General features: G+C 41.0%; 1 protein-coding gene across 1 annotated transcript in view; it reads right to left on the bottom strand.

Annotated features, from left to right (window-relative positions):
* Nucleotides 1-8637: 8637 nt before the first annotated feature.
* The window catches only part of zgc:174356 (uncharacterized protein LOC100137120 homolog), a 56238-nt gene continuing 40409 nt past the window's right edge, over nucleotides 8638-24466 (bottom strand). Inside the window, exon 7 of the mRNA XM_055863543.1 lies at nucleotides 8638-9291. Within this exon, the coding sequence (XP_055719518.1) occupies nucleotides 9240-9291 (52 nt within the window). The 3' untranslated portion in view covers nucleotides 8638-9239. The remainder of the gene's footprint in view (nucleotides 9292-24466) is intronic.

Raw genomic sequence — 24466 nt, 5'->3', positions numbered from 1 at the left:
AAGCCTTCATAAGATGCTCTGCTCAACTTAATTCTTCAGGGGCAATATATAGGAAATGTATAGATGGCTACGGGGCGCTGGCCTTTGTTAAATGCAGGGATTCTGAAAGCCAGCACTTTCAAAACATTAATGGGAAAATACAACTTTCAAATGGCAAGTCACACAAAAGTGCTCTTGTATCATATTGCAAATGTCATCACCTTGTGTGAGCCTTGATAAGTTTCATTGATATTACATACACTACTCTAGGGAATTAAATTCCTTGCCTCATTTGCGCCTGCCCTCATAACCTTCTCTTTTTGGTAAATAATCTATTGAAACTATGTACCAAATTTATTATTACATTTTTTGCATATATTTCTCTAAGTATGTGCGGTGCATTTTCTGTGGAGGACAAATCTCTATTTTAGTGCTGTTCTGGCCCATTGCTCACATGCAACTATTTAGTATTTTCCATTTGATGAACAGAAGATCATGAACAGGGCCCAAGGAATTTACATATGGATGGTTACATAGTGCAGTAGCTGTAAATATAGCTGGTCAATGTGATATACTATATATATGCAACACACATGCGTTGTCAAAGGGTTGTGGAGCTGTGGCGTATGAGCTACTTGTATATGAGTAATGCCTAGCAGCACAGTCTAACATCCCCTTCAGTTTGAATCAGCCCCATGTGGTTCGACATGTGTCAACTGCAGCAGTGTTGACAGATCAGACTGCTAGGCCTACATTATTGAGCACTCCAAATCTACATAAGATTAATAATTTACAAAATAGCCATTTTGGTCAAAATGGCGTGAGTTCTCGTTCAATCAAATACATGAATAACCATGGGAAGATAGAACCCTCCTCGAACGAGAGTTATATTTTACCCACCAATAACACCCTAGTCCAATGAATGATCCAATCTGCTTTCTCTGATTGCAGAAGTGACTGCTCCTGAATTAACATGAGACACGAAGGGTTGAGTAAAATGTGGTGGGATTAAAAAAAAAGTGTTTATAAGGATCCCCATTAGCTTTTGTGGAAGCAGCAGCTATTCTTCCTTGGGTCCACCAAAAAAACACAAAACATGACAAGTAACAAAACACTGATACACTGACAGACAAGGACCATCACACAAGTTTTAAGTACAACGATATACCAAAAATACAACAAAAAAAGAAAACAAACAATACACCACCCAACACATTTCTGTGTTAGAGTGTGCCTGTGTGTGCATGTGTTTGTGTGTATCCCCTCACAGTCACCTCCGTTCCGTTTTTTGAAGGTTCCATGTGATCACGGCTCTGTTTAATACTGTGCGTTGCCATTTTGGAGTTGAGGACTGTGAAGAGACCCCTGGTGGCATGTCTTGTGGGGTATGGAGTGTATGCCGGTTGCATGGGCACATAATGGCTAATGGCGCATTAACAAACCAGATAATTATCATACCGGCAAGGTTGTGCTATTAGAGCCATTTGAACTATGTTTAGTGCAATAATTAAAGAAGCCTAATTATATAGCAATCACAGTGAATTGTGTATTGTATGTATTGTGCTCACTCACCTCTTCTGGCTGTGAGAGCACTCACACACAATGGTGCCCCTTGTGACCACTGATTACAGAATGATGTCCACTTTCAGATATATCCTATGATTAGCATTAGCCCCATACATGAGATAACAAACAAGACCACAGAGCAATGTTTCATTCTCATATCTATAAATGATAATGACATGTTTTGTATTTTATCCATGGACATTCACAAAGCCTTTTTCTGTGGTGACATTTACATGAATTTGATTTACATAATTCCAAGTATTCAGTCACAGGACAATACCAGCTTGATGGTTGCTAGTCGAATGTGTGTTGTCAGGTCAGCTTAATTTTCATATCTATAAATGACCATTATATGTTTTGTATTTTGTTCATGAACATATTTTGTCCAGGAATACAATGCCATTTCAATGCCCTTTTCTGTACCTACTTTTACAGTAAAATACTAGCTTAATCAAATAAAATGGTATTTGTCACATGCGCCGAATACAACAGGTGTACACCTTACAGTGAAATGCTGACTTACAAGCCCTTAACCAACAATGAAGTTTTAATAAAAATACCCCCCAAAAATAAGAAATAAAAGTAATAAATAATTAAAGAGCAGCAGTAAAATAACAATAGCGAGGCTATATACAGGGGGTACCGGTACAGAGTCAATGTGCGGGGGAACCGGTTAGTCGAGGTAATTTAAGTAATATGTACATGTAGGTAGAGTTATTAAAGTGACTATGTATAGATAATAACAGAGAGTAGCAGCAGCGTAAAAGATGGGGGGGCAATGCAAATAGTCTGTGGTAGCCATTTGATTAGATGTTCAGGAGTCTTATGGCTTGTTTAGAAGCCTATTGGACCTAGACGTGGCGCTCCAGTACCGCTTACATTGAGGTAGCTGAGAGAACATTCTATGACTTGGGTGGCTGTATTCTTAGACAATTTTTAGGGCCTTCCTCTGACACCGCCTGGTATAGAGGTCCTGGATGGCAGGAACTAACTACCCTCTGTAGTGACTTGCGGTCGGAGGCCGAGCAGTTGCCATAGCAGGCAGCGATGGTGCAGCTGTAGAACCTTTTGAGGATCTGAGGACCCATTCCAAATCTTTTCAGTCTCCTGAGGGGAATAGGTTTTGTCATACCCTCTTCACGACTGTCTTGGTATGCTTGGACCATGTCAGTTTGTTGGGGATGTGGACGCCAAGGAACTTGAAGCTCTCAACCTGTTCCACTACAGCCCCGTCGATGAGAGTGGGTGCAATCTCGGTTCTCCTTTTCTTGTAGTCCACAATCATCTCCTTTGTCTTGATCACGTTGAGGGATGTGTTGTTGTCCTTGCACCACATGGTCAGGTCTCTGACCTCTTCCCTATAGGCTGTCTCGTCGTTGATCAGGCCTACCACTGTTGTGTCATCGGCAAACTTAATGATGGTGTTTGAGTCGTACCTGGCCGTGCAGTCATGAGTGAACAGGTGGTACAGGAAGGGACTGAGCACGCACCCCTGAGGATCAGCGTGGCGAATGTGTTGTTACCTACCCTTACCATCTGGGGGCGGCCCGTCAGGAAGTATGCAACCAGAGTGAAAAAAACTCACCCTTTCTGTTAGTCACATGTCTGTGGAACGTGTTCAGTTTATGTCTCAGTTGTTGAATCTTGTTATGTTCATTCAAATATTTACACATGTTATGTTTGCTGAAAATAAACGCAGTTGACAGTGAGAGGACGTTTATTTTTTTGCTGAGTTTATGTGTGTTGTGGGAGGTCAGTGAAGATGAGAAGATATGCAGCAGCTCTTGTAAGGACGAGCAGTTTGCTTTAAAAAAAATATATTTTATTGTTAGGTCGGGCAGGGCAAGGAGTGGCTGTCTAAAGGGATGACCACTTCTTATATTCTTCTAAAGATTCTTCTTCCACAGGAAAAGAAGACAAGCTGTCTTTACTGGCTGACTATAGCAGGAGTTGCTGTGTTTAGTTCCGTGTGTACTTTGTTCTAACATGCATCCTTCGTCCTGATCTTGTCCACATTCTGATTGTGCCCAAGTTCTTATACAGATGTAGATGATTAAAAGACGCATTGTGATGTGTAGACGGATCTGGACAGTGAGAGGTGACACCATTGACTTACGGCATCATATGTGTCTTAAAATAAATACATAAATAAATATTATTTGTAAATAATCTGTCAAATAATTTGCATACAGAGGGAGCAGGATATCTGGCCACAATGCAGACACGGTGGACAGATAAGAGACACATTTTACTACCACGTGTTGGTGTAATGGCTGCAATGTGGGCACAATCCGAATATGGATAAGATCAGGACAAAGGACTTATGTTAGCCCCAGGTTTAAACGTGGCTTCTGTGAGGAGGGAGGCATCAGATTGGGATTTTGAAAGTAGAGAGCAGCCTTTGGGCCCCAGTCTGTTTGAGAACACATGTCAGACTACACGTCAGTAAGAGTTCCACAGGCATGTCTGCTCTCATTTAGTCTCTTCCTGACAGACGGCTGAGGAACATCATGCCAAAGAATGATCGCATGTCACATGGGATGGTTGATGTTGAGGGAATCTGTCCATCTCTTTCTCTCTCACTCTCCCTTTCTCACACATGCATATACCCACACACACACAAACGTAATTAACGTGTTACAGTACGGTGAGTACGTTGAACAATATCACCTCAATATCATCTGATTATATTTGGGTGAAATAGCACCGTTCACGGACCACACTTTATAGCTTTAGCACTGGAGTGTAAGAATGACAAAGAGGTGAGTGATGGTGCAGTTACTCAGACAAACCTGTGCTTTATGATCACTATACACACACTTAACCTGCAACACAACAAACATTTTTAGCCAAGCTAAGAGTAAGTTATTTTCAATTTCCTCAAGACTCTTTCCAACTGCATTGGTCAGCATCAGAGTCATTAATTAACACACTGCATGTGTCCCAAATGGCACCCTATTCCCTAAATAGAGCACTACTTTTGAACAGAGCCCTGTGGGCACTCTATGGAATAGGGTGTCTTTAGGGCCGGCACCATTGAGTCAGGGAGTAACTGGTGGAGGGAAACTCACTGACCATTCGACCATGCTACTGGACTGGTATGTATTGATCTCAGTAGGTAATAAGAAGAGCCAATTGGAAATAACGATTCCTTCTGTACAGATGAGCAGATATTGCTGGGAGAAATAATCTGTGAGATTGGATTATTTTTTTAAACACAGACTGGAGGATCTATAACGATAGGGCCATTAGTGACATCTTCTATTACTCATTATCTTGGACTATCATCTGTTTATCTGTTCCTCGGGGCTCAAGGGCCAGAAAACATTCTGCAGTCAGTCTTCTAGTCTGCCGAGGTGTAATGAGGTCTCCACACACACACACACACACACATACACACACTGTGTTATTATGAGCTCCCTGACGAGCTCTCTCTCCGGCGTTACTGTTGAGCCACCGGAGCATCCCTCATAACAGGGCTACATGAGAGCTGAGATGAACCAAAAAAATCCCCTTAGTAAACATCCTTGTTATTAATTGACTTCAAGCTTCCACGTGACTGTTGCTGTAGTGTAAGGTCATCTCTTAAAATATTTGAGCATACACATTTCTGTGTGTGCAACAAGTTCTCACAGTCTCACTGAAGAATCTGACGTTTGTCCATAAATGTCAAATTTCAAAGTTAAATTAAGTTTAGGCTGAATTAAGGGTTAAGGGTTACATTCTGAATTAAGGGTTAATACAAGTCTAAGCTGTGAATGGGGTGGGGGTCTCGACACGCACTCACCCACACACACTGTGGCATTATGATCTCTTTGACGGGCTCTCTCCGCTGTTACTGTTGATCCACGGGACATCGTCGGATGTGGTGGATCGAGACACATCCAAAGCAAAAAACAGATAGTGTAAACTGATGGATTTGGATGTGGATTCTTTTATGTTACTTAGATTAACGCACACGTCAGTTGACTCTAGGGGGTTATGGTTTGGGTTAGTGTTAAAACAATGCAATTGCACTGTTAAGTTTAGGCATTAATTCTAGCACCAGGATTGAACACACAACCCTCAGTGCCAGAGCTCACGGCTTGATGGTAATAGTGCTCACCATTGCCCGTAGGGGCAGGTTTTGAAGTAATCTTCCGATGTCCTGCTTACCTGAACAGACGTCGAATTTTGCAGTGGATCTTGAGCGACCTGGCTGGAGTGTCTGTGTACTATACGTGGTGTCCATATGCAGCAGTCTCACTGTTCTGTATTCACACTGCTTCCAAGTGGTGTGGATTTGGCAAAGCCACAGCTCCCTGTGTGTGGTGTGTGTGTGTCTGAGAGTGTGGACCATTAACGTTACAGAGTAAGAGGGAGAAACAACGGGCAAAGACCAAACAAGACCCCTCACTGGCTCAGCAAGGATTGGACAATATCAAGTACCCCTAGGCTAGCTTTTTACTGCATCAAGCACAGTAATGTTGACTGGCTGGCGTTGCAGCAGGAGATGTCAATTATGACATGTTTTTGTGCTTCCAACAAAAGTGCTTCCAACAAAAAAGAATGTGAAGTTCAAATAAAAACCTTGGGGTTGTTCGGTTTACAAATATCATGGGCCATTGCCTTTACAGGGCTAGCTGATCTTTTGTGTTCAGGTAAGTGATGGGGAAAAAAGCATCTTAGGAAGGAGTTATTCCTTTGTTGACTGCTGTCAAACTCATTTCTAGAAAAGAGCAGCACTAAGAGAGCATTAAGAGCCTAGCAACTAAATGTACTGCCGCTGACGCTCAGCGTTTCCTGTTCTCAAAATACATGCTTGAATTGTTTTCGTTGTTTTCTGGTACCATAACTACCTCCGTGATAAGGTCTGGTTAGACCTAGAACACAGTGAATGACAAATGAGGAATGGGCCTGCTGATGTACTGATAAACTACATAATACTCTACTTATCTAATTATATTGTCAATAAAACAAGTGCAGGGATACGGCTGTATATTGATGTTAAAATGCATAGATCATCTGTAGCGTTAACAACAAAATCCCTTTAGTAATTCAATATGTACATTATACTGCAGTTGATTTGGAAATAGTTTCTCAAGAGATGAAAGGGCTCCCTGCTCTAGAAGGCATGTGACAGGAAATTAAAACATTGTCATACCATAGCTATAAAGAGACAACACATCGACGAGGCCGAAGTGGAGCGGGTCGAGAGCTTCAAGTTCCTCGGTGTCCAAATTACTACCCACTGGGCACAAACGTCAATTCAACATCTTTGGTTCAATGTAATTTCAATGAAAGGACGTGGAAACAACATTGATTCAACTAGTTTGTGCCCAGTAGGTAAGGACTTAAAATGGTCCACACACACATACAGTTGGGACCCCCTCAGGTTAAAAAGATTTGGCATGGGCCCTCAAATTCTTAAAAACTTCTACAGCTACACCATTGAGAATATCTTGACTGGCTGCATCAGCGCTTGGTATGGTAACTGCACCGCCCTTGATCGCATGGAGCAACAGGGGGTGGTGTGGCTGAGCTCCCTGCCATCCAGGACCTTCATATCAGGCGGTGTGGAAGGAACGCCCGGAAAATTGTTAAAGACTCCAGCTACACAAGCCATAGTTTTCTCTGCTTACGCATGGCAAGCGGTGCCGGAGCACCAAGTCTGACACCAAAAGGCTCCTGAACAACTTCCATTCCCAAGCCATAAGACTGCTAAATAGCTAACAAAATGGCAACAAACTATCTGCATTGACCCTTTTATTTTATTGAAATTTTTGCACTGACTCTATGCACACTCACAGGACTATACACACTCACTCATACACACTGACACTCCAACACAGACACTTACACACTTATTTTGCTCACACACCCATAACACGCACATACGTTCATACTGACTCTACTCACACACAATCATCATATACACTGCTGCTACTCTGTTTATCATATGTCCTGATGCCTAATCAACTTACCCCTACCAATCCAGTATCCCTAAACATCGTAAATGGTACTGGCACTGACCCTGTATACTGTAGCTTACTTACTTTCTCGTGTTCTTGCATCAATTTCTAATGTGTTTTTGTTCTACTTTACTTATTTTATATTATAAACTGGGTGGTTTGAGTCCTGAATGCTGATTGGCTGAAAGCCGTGGTATAGCAAACCATATACCACGTGTATGACCAAAAACATTATTTTACTGTTTTAATTACATTGGTAACCAGTTTATAATAGCAATAAGGCACCTCAGGGTTTTGTGGTATATGGCCATTATACCACAGCTAATGGCTGTATCCAGGCACTGTACATTGCGTAGTGCATAAGAACAGCCTTTAGCCGTGGTATATTGGCCATATACTGTGCCATATACCCTCCTGCCTTATTGCTTAAGTATAATATTTTTACTACTGATATTGATTACTGCATTGTTGGGAAAGAGCTTGCAAGAAAGACATTTCACTGTACTTGTGTACTCAACAATACAACTTGAAACCAACAAAAAGCACTCTGCTAGGTACTATAGACCATCTAAGGTAAAGGGTGTACTGGAGCTACTGCATGTGCTGTACTGTTACAGCAGTCAGTTGGATAGGAGGAATGCTGTTTTTAAATCATATCTCCTTAATTGGAGGATGATATTTGGCTCGGTCTCTGTAAAAGGGAAAAAAGCTGCAGAATGCTTGCTCTCAGCTCTAATTGTGGTGCGTCAGTATGAGAGCCTGTGTGTGTGTGTGTGTGTGTGTGTCAATAGAGGCTCATCAGTGAGACTAGAGAGGTTTAATACAGCTTTTCTCAATGACCTTCTCCAGATATGGAGTCTGACCTTTTACTATTCTAATTTTATTAATGGTTATTATTACTTCCTTTATCAGCTCAATCACAACTCTCCATTCTGTAAAACAACTTCAATAATCTCTCATCTTCTCGCTCTCTGCCTTTCTTTGTCTCTCTCCCCTCATTTCCCTCTTTTCGTCTCTCACTCATCTCCCAATCTCTCTCCCTCAATCGGTCTTTCCCTCTCCCCCTCTCCGTCTTTGGATTTCTCTCTCCATATTTTCCCTTTCCCATGTCAAATTAAAATAATAATGGAATGCATAGTGATACCATGGAGATCTAAGATGTTTGTCTTTCTCTCAAGTGGCATAGGCTTTTATTATGATAATGCAATTTTATTTATAAAAGCAATTCTGCTGCAATCATTTTACAGGTGTGAAGAAACATATGTGTTGATTGAAATAACAGAAATGGGTAGAAGAGGCAATATTATCAATTTACGTTTACCCGTTTCCTGCAGAGCACAGCAGAATCAGAACATGTGTGATGAGAATAACTTAAAAACATGCATTATAGGTTACTCAAATGCAGCGGGGTTGTCCTATTTTCACAGTTCATTTATCGGAAAATAAATATATATATAAAAATGTAAAATATATATGATTTCCTGTATAATGTACCATCTACTGCCCTCAAACTCAACTCTGGACCTCAAAGCCAATTACACAGATTTTTTCATTGTTCCCCTCTAATCAGGGACTGATTTAGACCTGGGACATCAGGTGGGTGCAATTAATTATCAGGTAGAACAGAAAACTCCGGACCTGGTAGGGTAAGAGTTGAATAGCCCTGATCTACCGTATATTATGCACTGTATAGGGAGTAGGATGCCATTTGAGACACATCCTAGGTGTACTATAGGACTGGATTTAGTCCTGTATTACCAGGCGAGGTTGTGTGACTGGCATCTCACTGATCCACCTGTTTGGAGAGACAGAGACAGAGACAGAGAAATACATTGTTTACTGGAGAAACTGACCTATTCATCACACCAAATTATCCACCAATGAAACGCTTCAGTTTGTATTTCTCCTGAGGGATCTCCCTATTCTCCCAACCTAGCCCTCTGAATCTCATATCCTGTACAGAATTTCATCAAATTGGGGTTTTATGGTTATAAATGCAGGACATAAGATTACGGTATATGAATTATTAGAGGATATACCAGTAGGGAGCAGTCCACAGATAAACACTTTATAATATGGTAATCTTTTATAGATAACATAATCTAAAGACTACGGTCATCAGGTGGGACCCTGTGTTGTATCGACCATAATGCATTGCTAGAGCTGTTCCAAGCCATCATCCTGCTGGAAACAATACAGCAACGTTTGGTCGTCCAAGTGAGTTTGAAATAGAGTCAGGGATAGGGTCGCAAAATTCCAGGAACTTTCAATAAATTCCCTGGTTTTCCAGAAATCCTGGTTGGAGGATTCTGGATTTCCTGCTTATTCCTTCCCAATTCCAGGAACCCTCCAAACTGGGATTTTGGGAAAACCATGGAATGTATTGAAAGTTACCGGAATATCATATCAGCAACATGTTATCTATGATGTCCACCATGAACAGAATATAACCCTGTAGCTAGTAGGCTACATTTGAAGAGTTTAAAAACACCATATACACACAGTTTTCACATGTATGTTTCTTCATCAGAAATGATTGTTATGGGTACCTTCATTTGGGTGTAAAATATGACTATTCTCAGATTTTCAATTCATAGGTTTTTGGTTGTGAATTAACTTCTCTAGGGTAGGTGGCAGCATTCGGAATTTTGGATGAAATGCATGCCCAAATTAAACTGCCTGCTTCTCGGGCCCAGAAGATATGATATGCATATAACTGGTAGATTTGGATAGAAAACAATAGAAAACTCTAAAGTTTCCAAAACTGTTAAAATAGTGTCTGTGAGTATAACAGAACTGATTTGGCAGGCAAAAACCTGAGAAAAATCCGTTCAGGAAGTAGTTTTTTTTGTTGGTTTTGTAGTTTTCTATTCAATGCCATTACAGTATCCATTGACTTAGGACTCAAATTGCAGTATCTATTCCTTCCACTAGATGTAAACAGTCTTTAGAAATTGTTCCAGGCTTGTATCCTGAAAAATTAGGAAGTAAGAGCAGTCTGAATGAGTGGACCCTAAAGTGTCACAGAGCTTTTTCATGCGCGAGACGGAGAGAGTGCGTTTCTTGTTTACCTTTTAAATTGACGACGTTATTGTCCGGTTGAAATATTATCGATTACTTAGGCTAAAAACAACCTGATGATTGAATATGAACATCGTTTGACATGTTTCTATGAACTTTACGGATACAATTTTGATTTTTCTTGTCTTCCTGTTTTGACTGAGTTTGAGCCATGTGGATTACTGAAGAAAACGTGCGAACAAAACGGAGGTTTTTGGATATAAAGAGACTTTATCGAACAAAAGGAACATTTATTGAGTAAATGAATGTCTGCTGAGTGCAACCATATGAAGATCATCAAAAGTAAGGGATTAATTTTATCTCTATTTCTGACTTGTGTAACTGTTCTACTTGGCTGGTTACTGTTTGTAATGATTTGTCTAGTGGGCTATGTTCTCAAATAATCGTAAGGTATGCTTTCGCCGTAAAGCATTTTTTAAAAATCTGACACCGTGGTTGGATTCACAAGAAGTTAATCTTTAAAACTATGTAAAATATGTTTTGTTTTCTGAATTTTTATAATGAGTATTTCTGTATTTGAATTTGGCACCCAGCAGATTCACAGGCTGTTGAAAAGGTGGGACGCTAACGTCTCACGTACCCAAGAGAGGTTAAAATGTTTTTTTTTTGTTGAAAAACACTATATATCCATTGTTTAGCTGGAATGGATTGTTCGTATCCTGTATATGTGGCTCTGATATTGTACCGTCGTTCGTCTGAAGAAGAAGGAGTAGACCAAAGCGCAGCGTGGCACGTGTTCATGATGTTTTAATATAGCCTGAACACTGAAACAAAAAACAAAAGTGGAACAAAACGCAACAGTTCTGTCAGGCACTCACACAAAACAGAAATCAACTACCAACAAAACACAGGTGGGAAAAGGCTACCTAAGTATGGTTCTCAATCAGTGACAAAGATAGACAGCTGCCTTTGATTGAGAACCACACCCACATATCACTGTATTGAATTATAAAAAAATATATAAATATTGATGTCACAAATGTATCATTTGTACAGTTCTTTCTTAAAAACAAAACAAATATGTTTTAAGTGAGAATAGGCATTGGTCTAAAGTCGAAAAATAAATTCACATAAGCAACACAATCCCTATTCCACCCATGCTTTACCAAGGTTTTCCAGCACACAGCTTTGACCTACTACAGTAGCTACAGTATGTTGGTATTGTACTGCAAACTATGTGTGGGCAGGTTGCTTAGGATTCAAACCTTCTCAAACAGGCTCATTTATACTCTTAGAGAAGGTGCTTCCACAATAATGTAATTTGTACCACATACAAGGTAAAGTATTGGATTCTTCACACACCACAGTAAGACATTATCCCATTACGCTACTTTTCATGCTTTTGTTATTAAATGAAAGCAAGCTTTGATGTTATACTTACAAGACTGTAATTTGGTGCATGTCTGTATTCCTTAAACCTTTATTTTAGCAAAACATGTCATTGAAAAAAATATATCATAATAAGAAACATTTTTAGTCAGGAGGTGCCCAACATCATAACAGGACACAGTGTGTTGGACACAGTAGATCAGATAGATGCATTCCTGAGACTTTTTCCACAATTTGTTATGTTACAGCCTTATTCTATAATCAAAATATATAAAAAATCCAGACGGAAGCCACTCCTCAGTAAAAGGCACATTACAGCCCGCTTAGAGTTTGCCAAAAGGCACCTAAAGACTCTCAGACCATGAGAAACAAGATTCTCTGGTCTGATGAAACCAAGATTGAACTCTTTGGCCTAAATGCCAAGAGTCACGTCTGGAGGAAACCTGGCACCATCTCTACGGAGAAGCATGGTGGTGGCAGCATCATGCTGTGGGGATGTTTTTCAGTGGCAGAGACTGGGAGACTAGTCAGGATCGAGGCAAAGATGTACGGAGCAGAGTACAGAGAAATCTTTGATGAAAACCTGCTCCAGAGCACTCAGGACCTCAGACTAGGGTGAAGGTTCACCTTTCAACAGGACAACGACCCTAAGCACACAGCCAAGACAACGCAGGAGTGGCTTTGGGACAAGTCTCTGAATATCCTTGAGTGGCCCAGCTAGAGCCTGGACTTGAACCCGATCGAACATCTCTGGAGAAACCTGAAAATAGCTATGCAGTGATTCTCCCCATCCAACCTGACAGAGCTGGAGAGGATCTGCAGAGAAGAGTGGGAGAAACTCTCCAAATACAGGTGTGCCAAGCTGGTAGAGTCATACCCAAGAAGACTCGAGGCTGTAATCACTGCCCAAGGTGCATCAACAAAGTACTGAGTAAAGGGTCAGTACATAGATGTCATATTTACATTTTATTTTATTATACATTTGCAAAAATGTTGAAAAAACAGTTTTTGCTTTGTCATTATGGGGTATTGTGTGTAGATTGAGGGGAAAAAACGATTTAATTCAATTTAGTCTAACAAAATTTTGAAAAAGTCGAGGTGTCTGAATATTTTCAGAATGCACTGAATAGCGTTTTAAAATGACACAATAAATTGATAGATTTTTAACAAATACAGCTCTGTCATTGAACAACCCCATGTGTCACGCCCTGACCTTAGTTATCTTTGTTTTCTTTATTATTTTGGTTAGGTCAGGGTGTGATATGTGGGATGTATGTGTTTGGTCTTGTCTAGGGGTTTTGTATGTTTATGGGGTGTTTACTGTCTAGGTGTTTGTATGTCTATGGTTGCCTAGATTGGTTCTCAATTAGAGGCAGCTGTTTATCGTTGTCTCTGATTGGGAACCATATTTAGGCAGCCATATTCCGTTGGGTATTACGTGGGTTATTGTCTATGTGTAAGTTGCCTGTGTCTGCACTTGTTTATTATATAGCGTCACGTTCGTTTGTTGTTTTGTAAGTTTGTTGAAGTGTTCTTCGTTTCATTAAAATAGAAGAATGTATTCTTATCACGCTGTGCCTTTGTCCTCTTCTCTTCATCCACATTACGACGAGCGTGACAGAATAACCCACCACAACCGGACCAAGCAGCGTGAAAGGAAGGAACAGCGCTTTGTGGAGAAATGGACTTGGGAGGAAATATTAGACGGCAAGGGACCATGGGAACAGCCGGGTGAATATCGCCGCCCCAAGGCAGAGCTGGAGGCAGCGAAAGCCGAGCGGCGGCATTATGAGGAGCTAGCTCGGCAGTGCGGCTGGAAGCCTGAGAGGCAGCCCCAAAAATTTCTTGGGGGGGGGGGGGGGGGGGGCACACGGGGAGTGTGGCGAGTTCAGGTAGGAGACCTGCGCCAACTTCCCGTGCTTACCGTGAGGAGCCGAAGAAGCGTGACACCATGTTATGATTAGATTGTGTTTTTTCACTCTCTCTTTCATAAGATCTTTAAATTAAACAAAAGCTAATTTACCAACATTTCTGAAAATGCATATATAGCGTTTTGGAAATAAACTAATTTCATAAGGGATGTTTGAGTTAAAAATCAGCATGTAGCATCATTGATGACTTGATAATATAACATAACGTATAAGATGAAATGTAACAGTCGTATTCTCATTCTAAGCATATTTATTTGAGCAAACAATGGGTGTAGAAAAACTACTAGACTAGACGATATCACAGTGTGTATTACACTTGACCATTACACACCTACTCATACAAAGATCATCACCTGGAGGAAATCAAATTTAGAAAAGTGTTGGCTAAAAAACTATTTGCTTGTTGTCGGAGCCAAGGTTGGCGCGGGTGACTGAATTGATAACTACTTGCTGCTGTCAGATGTGTATACACCGGTGACTGCTTGCGTTCATTCTTTGCTTGCAGGCTCATTTCTGTGACAGGCCCCAACGATGTGCCTTCATTTCAGTCTTAATGAGAGAGTGTACATGTGGAACAGAAAAGCTTTAGGGTGCCGCAGCCACAACTAATCCAAACAGCCTTCTCTCTGTTGGCGTTCCTTCACTGTAATAACACGAGCGCAGCTGAGGCCAAATGAAACCTGTAATTTTGGGAAATAAAAAAATGATAATTGCGGCGGATGTGTCGGCACGCTACAATGCTCTCCGAGTCTGAGCCCTGCAGAGAGTCTAGTTGGTGCTGATGAAGGAATGTCCAGTGAGATTATGCAATATACCCATCCTTGTCATTGAGAGTGAAACAATTGGACGTGTCATATTTATCATCACCGGTCCAATTACCAGCTTGGTTTGGAGTTCTTGATAATACCTTTGACTTTGAAATATCCTGAATTTCTTTTGCAGGTGCATTACAACACTGTTGTTTTTACAATGTACTGTATCTGGCCTACACACAATGCACCATAATGTCAAAGTGGAATTATATTTTTAGAATATTTGAATGTTTTATTAAAAATGTAAATCTGAAACGCCTTGAACGTATTCGACCCCTTTGTTATGACAAGCATAAATAAGTTCAGGAGTAAACATTTGCTTCACAAGTCACAAAATAAGTTGCATGGAATCACTCTGTGTGCAATAATAGTGTTCAACATGATTTTTGAATGACTACCTCATCTCTGTACTCCACACATAAAGGTATCTGTAAAGATCCCTCAGTCAAGCAGTGAATTTCAAACACAGATTCAACCAAAGACCAGGGAGGTTTTCCAATGACTCGCAAAGAATGGCACCTATTGGTAGATGAGTAAAAAATTAAAAAGCAAACATTGAATATCCCTTTGAGTACTGTATGGTGAAGTTATTAATGACACTTTGGATGGTGTATCAATACACCCAGTCACTATAAAGATGTAGGCATACTTCATAACTCAGTTGCCAAATAGGAAGAAAACTGCTCAAGGATTTTCCATGAGGCCAATGGTGACTTTAAAACAGAGTTTAATGGCTGTGATAGAAGAAAACTGAGGATGGATCAACAACATTGTAGTTACTCCACAATACCAACCTAAATGGCAGAGTGAAAAGAAGGAAGCCTGTACATAATGCAAATATTCCAAAACATGCATCCTGTTTACAATAAGGCACTAAAGTAAAACTGCAAAAAATGTGGCAAAGAAATTAAACTTTATGTCCTGAATACAAAGAGTTATGTTTGGGGCAAATCCAATGCAATACATCACTGAGTACCACTCTTCATATTTCCAAGCATGATGGTGGTTACAGCATGTTATGGATATGCTTGTCATCGACAAGAACTAGGGAGTTTTTTTTAGGATAAAAATAAACGGAATAGAGCTAAGCACAAGCAAAATCCTAGAGGAAAACCTAGTTCAGTCTGCTTTCCAACAGACACTGTGAGACTAATTCACCTTTCAGCAGGACAATAACTTAAAACACAAGGCCAAATCTACACTGTAGTTGCTTACCAAGACAAAATTGAATGTTTCTGAGTGGCCTAGTTACAGTTTTGACTTAAATTAGCTTGAAGATCTATGGCAAAACTTAAAACTGTCTGTCCAGCAATGATTAACAACCAATTTGACACAGCTTGAATAAGAATTGTTTGTACAATCCATGTTTGCAAAGCTCTTAGAGACTTACCCAGAAAGACTCACAGCTGTAATTGCTGCCAAAGGTGATTCTAACATTCTAACTCAGGGGTGGGAATACTTATGTAAATGAAATGAAATAAAAAAGTATATTTTGAAAAACATTAAGTGATTTTTTAGAAAAGGATACAGACAAATATTAACTTGCAAATGTACAAGTCTAAGAGGGGCCTTGCGGAGGGGCACTTCCTCTGGTACAGTCCAATCAGCCTTAGGGCCATGCCATTAATACTGTACTGAATACCAGTGTGACTGTTCAATTGAAGAATAATTTTGTACTCTTTCTCTGCTATCTAAAGTTCAATGGGTTTCCATCGCATTTTCAAGTCTTTTGTTTTGCCACAAAAACGGTTGCGTTAAATAGCAAATGTGCCTACTCTGGTCTTGGCACGTGTGCTCTAGTCAAAGGCTTGCAGATACAGTCCGGTAGGCTAGTGTAGTTGAAAATAGAAATAGTGAATAAATGTGAACGATGATGAAGGCCAGTGATGAAGATGCGTCTAGCGACTTGCTGGGGACCAGCTTTATGAATCAATCATAATGTATGCCATTGTTTGGGTGGCCTGTCATCTGTGGGCTATCACAGGGGTCAAACACACCTTGTCTGTTGTAATCTCGAGGAGGAGCCCTTCCCACAGAAGTCCTAGGGTCACTGAAGCCAGGAGAGGTGCGAAGACTGATGAAACTTGAATCGACTAAATTAATGTTAGTGAATTAAATTGTCATGTTTGGATTGTTTCAAGAGTTCCTAAAGAGCTATGAATTTTGATATGTTATATTGTACTGTAAGTGGTATGGATTTATTGTTACAGAGAAACTGTTATTCGAATCGTCAGATGGCGGATAGTTCAAAGAGGAGCGATACAGGGGTGCACCCTTATAATTTAGATAAGAGTTGCGATGATTAGATCCAAGAATGTGTGTGTTGTTTTCATGCCTCTGTTTTAATGTTTTGGGTCATGCAAAGTGATGTTAATTAGACGATAGGAGATACTGGGAGTAAGTGATCTTGGAAGAATAACAGCTGGGCTTAAATTTAGATCAGGGAGTCAATGGTAAACCGATCTCCTGATGTACATTTGTATGTCATAGTGGTGAATTTTCTTTGCTGTTAAGACTTAGGATATTTTGTATTCTTTATATCGTGAAGATTTCTCGTATGTACCATTTGCTTATTGTATTCTTATTGCGTAACTGCAATAAATCTGATTACTTTTAAAATGGATACGAACAGTAGTCCTCACATTTCTGAGTAATATTCCTTGAATTATTATTTGTTGAAATGTCTAATGGTAAATGTTATTCACAATACACATAGCATATGTGACTCGTTTCAGGAAACTAGGCCTATGTCGCATGTCACTACTTCACAGGAACTGCATTTGAACATAAACATTTACTTTTTATTAAAATGTGTTTTTTGGCAGAAAGACCTTCAGGAACATGTGAACGTTCATGTGCCTTAATAACAAACTTGTATTCCATCCATAAATCCGAATAAAATTGTTAAATTATGAGCCTAGTTGGTCTAGCCACAGAAAAAGTCAGAAGCCTTCCCGCTAGCCATGATTGGCTGAGATAAGATGGGCTGGACATGCCGGGAGATGAGTTTGTATTGGTGTGCATGTAGCATGCTGCTGTCTGTAAAGTGAGTTGTTCAGTATGTGTTGACAATCTTTTCAACCGCGCCGTTTTTTAAAGATATAACGTTAGCCATCGAGAACTACAAAAGTTTTGCTACTTTTCTCAACAACATTAATACTCTGAATTTACCAGGCGCTATCGACAGATCAGTTGGGAAAAAGTGATGGGCTACTTTCTGCACATGCCACAGTCAGTGTGAACCGGAGTGACCTGACACAACGCTGGCCAAACAAGATGCAGCCACAAACAAAACAGAGTTAAATGGTTCCAGTCTGCAGTGAAGCATTCATCTATGTATGCAGGTAAGAGTCTAACTACATTTTCTAATTTTGTCAGAAAGTTGTTTTTATTGCAAGATAAAGCGTACTGTTAGCTAGCAAACTTTAGCTTGTTGGCTTGCTAGCTAACATTACGTGTATGATCTGTGTAGTAATATTATTCAAATCAGAAATCCATTTGCATTGCTAGTTATAGCCTAATGTTAGCTAGCTAACATTGAACCTAGTTTGTTAGCTTCAGCTACCTGCAGATTCATACTACAGCTATGACAATGTTTGCATTGGTAGTAGTACGAGTTGGAATTGACCCGGTTCATAACTAGCTAGCTACATGTCTAAACAAAAGACTCCACATCGGCCGGATTATTACATGACCCATCAAATTAGGCAGGTGTGTCAGGGGGTGATTACGGCCATCTATTTGTATTCCATGAACATGTGTACATGTCTAGACAATAGTGACCCATCCACTTAGCTAGATGTGGCTGGGGGGTGTTTATAGCATTTACTTCACATGACCCATCAATTTAGACAAGTGTGTTGGGTGAGCGTCGTCTAATAATGATAAAATGTTTATAAAATCTTTTTAGCTGGACACGTTCTGTTTTTGACATTACTATGCAAGTAACCACGTCACTGTACCGTTTACACCTTCTGTATCCTGTGCATGTGACAAATCAAATTACCTTTCATTTAATATAGCATGTGTTCACCATATGGCCTCACATGTGAATCCTTAAAGAGATGGATGGGGCTAAGGCTTAAGGTGTGAACGATGCTGAATGGGTGTAGACAAAGAAGAGCTCTCCAGTAGGTGTACCAAAAATTCAAGGGTCATTTTCTCAATTTTCTCATTTTCTCCCATTGTTCTTCAATTGCAGTGTATGACCGAATCTAGGCGGTCGGTCACATATATGCTTGGTCTCTAACTGTGCATCTCTGAGTCAAGGTTAACTCAATCATTTAATGCTAGGACATTGATTGCAAGATATTAACTCCTTGTCCCTTAGCCTCTTAATAATTGCATTGTAAACCTAGACACGTGCATCTTATAGTATTCCGAGCGGTGTCATAAGGCTCGCAACCTTGGCTATACCCACTGTATACGATTATGGGCCTATAGCATTCACATGAAAATGAAGTCAGATGGCATATCATAGTAGGGTCATAGACCCCTACACACATTCTCTGTCATCCTCAGACAAAGTGAATTTTCCCTATCCTACATCAGTGCTCAACTTGGACTGAAATAGGTTCCGGTACTCATTTTGGGTGCCGGTAGTGTTTATATTTAGGTGCAGGAGCTCCACAATACCTTTGAGCTAATATTCTATAAGAGAAACATGAGCTCAAGCAGTAGAAGATTTGAGGTGCCGGTATTCAAGCTCCAGTGAGGTTTCTTTCTGCCCAAGTCAAGCACTGGTCTACATGTTGAGATTATTATGGGTAAGAGCGGGAACATTTTTAAAACGTCAGCCTAGAATCAATCATCATGTCACCAGAATCAGACCCTCCATATTTGGAAAGGAGCATCAAGATCACCGTGCATTTTCACCACCCTGTGAAGTGGCCTAATATACTACACGGTTTCCTGAGTCGTATCGCGTGACTCCAAGTTAACTGCGAGATGGTTATTATATCAATATTTATGCATAAAGGCGTTTCCACCCCCACATAATTAATTTCACCGACAAAAAGATCCGACCATGTCGAACCAACAAATTATCTGTCAGTATTTCTACAATTTTATCATAGCTGTCGTGATTTTTTAAAATAAGATATGACTTTACTCGTATAAAAACTGTGGATGGAAACATGGTTAAAGTCAATAATAGTATCTTCAGCTCTTGCACAATTTGCCCATTCAGAGTGGACTGTCACTCATCTACCTACAGTAGGGTGCCAGTCTGGCTCTGTTTTGTCCATGTCTAGCACAGAAAAATCCAGGGAATCAATAAATATAGAAAGAGAGAGGGGAAAAAAGGGAGCGAAATAGAGACAGAGAAAGAGAGACACAGCTATAGAAACAACCCTGGTCTTACCATTGTACCAGTCAGACAGTTTGGCCATTGAGTGGAAAAGAAGAAGGAAGGCAAATGTATACCTAAATATATAATTAAATCAACAGACATGCTTATTTTGCCTTGAATCTGAGCAGTAGCAGCATCTTTCTGGCAAGTGTGTTTCTGGTTTGTGTGTCTTTAACAAACTGGATCAATCCACTGTCGTAATCAATGCAGTCACTTCAACAAATCTCTATTCAGCAACAGTGGGAGTAACAGACTGTTCCCACGCATCAACAGACAGACAGACACCACAAAAAGACAGTCATCTGTTTCTGCCTTCACCAGACGGTACTACGACCATCCTAACAGATTATGAAAAATCCTTCAAATTATCAGTCTCTTGCAAATATTTTTCATCAGTTTGGACACATTTGGACTTCTGTCTGTAATCACCTCAGTTCTATTTTCTGCGACTTCGCTTTGATTGTTTGTGAAAAATAGCATTGGAATATAATATATTTTGTCATGTATCATATGGCATTCTGTACCATTTCCACAGTCATTAATTATAATCTAAGCTCACTACTTTATGATAAATGTAAATCTCTAGTGGAATATACCACATTTGCATTCAATTTCCCAACCTGCTCAACCAATAAACAGAGTTTGATTTCCAGGCTGTACAACATGGGAGGCTGTCTTAACCTCATCCATTTTCATTTTAAATGTGGGGTATGTATGTACAGTGCAGTCGGGAAGTATTCAGACCCCTTCCCTTTTTCCACATTTAGTTACGTTACAGCCTTATTCTAAAATTGATGAAACATTTTTTCCATCAATCTACACACAATACCCCATAATGACATCACAATACCCCATAATGACATCACAATACCCCATAATGACAAAGTGAAAACAGGTTGTATTAAACATAAAACTTTATTCACATAAGTATTCAGACCCTTTGCTATGAGACTCGAAAATTGAGCTCAGATGCATCCTGTTTCCATTGATCATCCTTGAGATGTTTCTACAACTAGAGTCCACCTGTGGTAAATTAATTTGATTGGACATGATTTGGAAAGGCGCACACCTGTCTATTTACGGTCCCACAGTTGACAGTGCATGTCAGAGCAAAAACCAAGCCATAAGGTCGAAATAATTGTCCGTAGAGCACCGAAACAGAATTGTGTCGAGGCACAGATCTGGGGAAGCAGTATTGATGGTCCCTAAGAATACAGTGGCCTCCATCATTCTTAAATGGAAGAAGTTTGGAACCACCAAGACTCTTTCTATAGCTGGCACCTCGGACAAGTTGAGCAATCGGGGGAGAAGGGCCTTGGTCGGGGAAGTGACCAAGAACCCGATGGTCAATCTGACAGAGCTTCAGAGTGTCTCTGTGGAGATGGGAGAACCTTCCAGAAGCACAACCATGTCTGCAGCACTCCACCAATCAGGCCTTTATGGTAGAGTGGTCAGACGGAAGCCACTCCTCAGTAAAAAGGCACATGACAGCCCGCTTGGAGTTTTCCAAAAGGCACCTAAAGGACTCTGACCATGAGAAACAAATCCCAAATCAAATCATATCTCATTGGTCACATAGACATGGTTAGCAGATGTTATTGTGAGTGTAGCAAAATGCTTATGCTTCTAGATGTGACAGTGCAGCAGTATCTAACAGGTAATATCTAACAATTCCACAACAAAACATAACACACACAATACAGTAAAGGAATGGGACAAGAATATAGAAGTATAAAATATATGGATGAGCAGTGACAGAGCGGCTAAGATGCGATAGTAAAGAACAGATAGTGAATGATACAGTATACATTACATTCATGTGAGATGAGTAATGCGAGATATGTAAACATTCTTAAAGTGGCATTATTAAAGTCACTAGTGTTCCATTTATTAAAAAGTGGCCAATGATATGAAGTCTGTAGGTAGGCAGCCGCCTCTCTGTGCTAGCGGTGGCTGTTTAACAATGATGGCCTTCTCTCTCTCTGTCCTAGCTTTGATGCACCTGTACTGACCTCACCTTCTGGATGGAAGCGGGGTGAACAGGCAGTGGTTCGGGTGGTTATTGATCTTTTTGCCTTCCTGTGACATCGGGTGTTGTAGGTGTCCTGGAGGGCAGGTAGTTTGCCCCCGGTGATGCGTTGTGCAGACCGCACCACCCTCTGGAGAGCCTTGCGGTTGTGGGCGGTGCATTTGCCATACCAGGTGGTGAAACCTTCCGACAGGATGCTGTTGAAGGCGCTGTTGTGCCTTCTTCACTACACTGTCTGTGACCGTGGTCGATTTCAGTTTGTCAGTTTGTACACCGAGGAACTTAAAACTTTCTACTTTCTCCACTGCTGTCCCGTCGATGTAGATAGGGGGGTGCTCCCTTTGCTGTTTCCTGAAGTCCACAATCATCTCTTTTGGTTTGCTGACATTCAGTGAGAGGTTATTTTCCTGACACCACACTCCGAGGGCCCTCACCTCCTCCCTGTAGGCTGTCTCGTTGTTGTTGGTAATCATGCCTACCACTGTTGTATCGTCTGCAAACTTGATGTTTGAGTTGGGGGTGTGCATGGCCATGCAGTCGTGGGTGAACAAGGAGTACAGGAGGGGGCTGAGAACACACCCTTGTGGGGCCCCAGTGTTGAGTATCAGGTCGGTGGAGATGTTGTTTCCTACCTTCACCACCTGGGAGCGGCCCATCTGGAAGTCCAGGACCCAGTTGCACAGGGCAGGGTCAAGACCCAGGGTCTCAAGCTTAATGATGAGTTTGGAGGATACTATGGTGTTGAATGCTGAGCTGTAGTCAATGAACAGCATTCTTACATTAGGTATTCCTCTTGTCCAGATGGGATTTGGCAGTGTGCAGTGTGTGATGGCGATTGCATCGTCTGTGGACCTATTGGGACGGGAAGCAAATTGAAGTGGGTCTGGGGTGACAGGTAGGGTGGAGGTGATATGATCCTTGACTAGTCTCTCAAAGAACTTCATGATGACAGAAGTGAGTGCTACGGGGCGATAGTCATTTAGTTCCGTTACCTTAGCTTTCTTGGGAACAGGAACAATGGTAGCCATATTGAAGCATGTGGGGACAGCAGATTGGGATTGATTGAATATGTTCATAAACACACCAGCCAGCTGGTCTGCGCATGATCTGAGGACGCGGCTAGGGATGCCGTCCGGGCCGACAGCCTTGCAAGGGCTAACACGTTTAAAATGTTTTACTCACGTCGGCCACAGAGAAGGAGAGCCCACAGTCTTCGGTAGCGGGCCGCCTCGGGGGCAATGTTTAGTCCTCAAAGCTGTTTAATTTGTCTGGAAGCAAGACGTCGTTGTCCGCGACGGGGCTGTTTTTCTTTTTGTAATCCGTGATTGTCTGTAGACCCTGCCACAATAGTCTTGTGTCTGAGCCGTTGAATTGCGACTCCACTTTGTCTCTATACTGACACTTTGCTTGTTTGATTGGCTTATGGAGGCAATACCTAAATACCTAAATACTGTTTGTATTTAGTCATATTTCCAGTCGCCTTGCCATGATTGAATGCGGTGTACGTGCTTTCAGCTTGGCGCGAACGCACCATCAATCCACCGTTTCTAGTTAGGGAAGGTTTTAATAGTCACAGGTATTAAACAGGCCACGGGGCTAAATCATGAAAGACTGTAGTAACGATAAGCTCCGACGTGATCGGTTCTGCTTTCGGTACTTTAGAAATTAAGAAAATACCTTTCCTATTTATTATTGCTACATAAACGTTATCTTGCACATTTTCTCTCACCAACCGTTTCTAATTTGCAAAAAGATGAAAACATTCGTCTATGAAACATTTGCTATTCCCAATCCAGTAGAGATTTCTCTCGTGCAGAACCAGAACACACACACACACACATCTTAATTAGTGACGATGGCGGAGAGAACTAAACGTTCAAAAGTGTGGTTACACTTCACCAGAGCCGATGCTGACAATGCTCGTTGCCACAAGTGCAACAAGATTTTTTGCTTGTTAGGGCAGAAACGCATGCAATCTGTCCAAACATCTATCGAAAGTGCAGCAGAGAAATGCAGTTTTTGACTGCCTAGCTCGTAGTTCATCTCTCGTTGCCCGATCTACGTTCGGTATGTATGCTAGCAGCCTAGAGCCCACACACAGTTAACTCAATTATGAGAAACATGGGCTCATGATCAAAAGTAACCATTATCCAGCTGATTTAATTTATGAACGCACCCATAGCTAAACAATCACCCATTTAAAGATTTTGCAACTTTTTTGTTAAAGTTGCAGCTACAATGAACCAACCCACTCCTACCTCTAATACCTCTGGTCCAAGCCAAAGACAAGCCCAAAGCCCCTTCACGCTGGCAGCTAGTGGGAGGATGACTGAGGAGAGGGTGAATTTGTGCCCCCTAGCCGTGACCAAGATCATAGTGAAAGGCCTACACCCCTTTGCAACAGTCCAAGGGCTTTAGATAACAGTCAGTCAGTATAT

This window comes from Salvelinus fontinalis, chromosome 15 (genome assembly GCF_029448725.1).
Source record: "Salvelinus fontinalis isolate EN_2023a chromosome 15, ASM2944872v1, whole genome shotgun sequence".
NCBI classification, from domain to species: domain Eukaryota; kingdom Metazoa; phylum Chordata; class Actinopteri; order Salmoniformes; family Salmonidae; genus Salvelinus; species Salvelinus fontinalis.
Note: the sequence above shows the minus strand (reverse complement) of the source record. Positions and strands in the feature narration are given on the sequence as shown.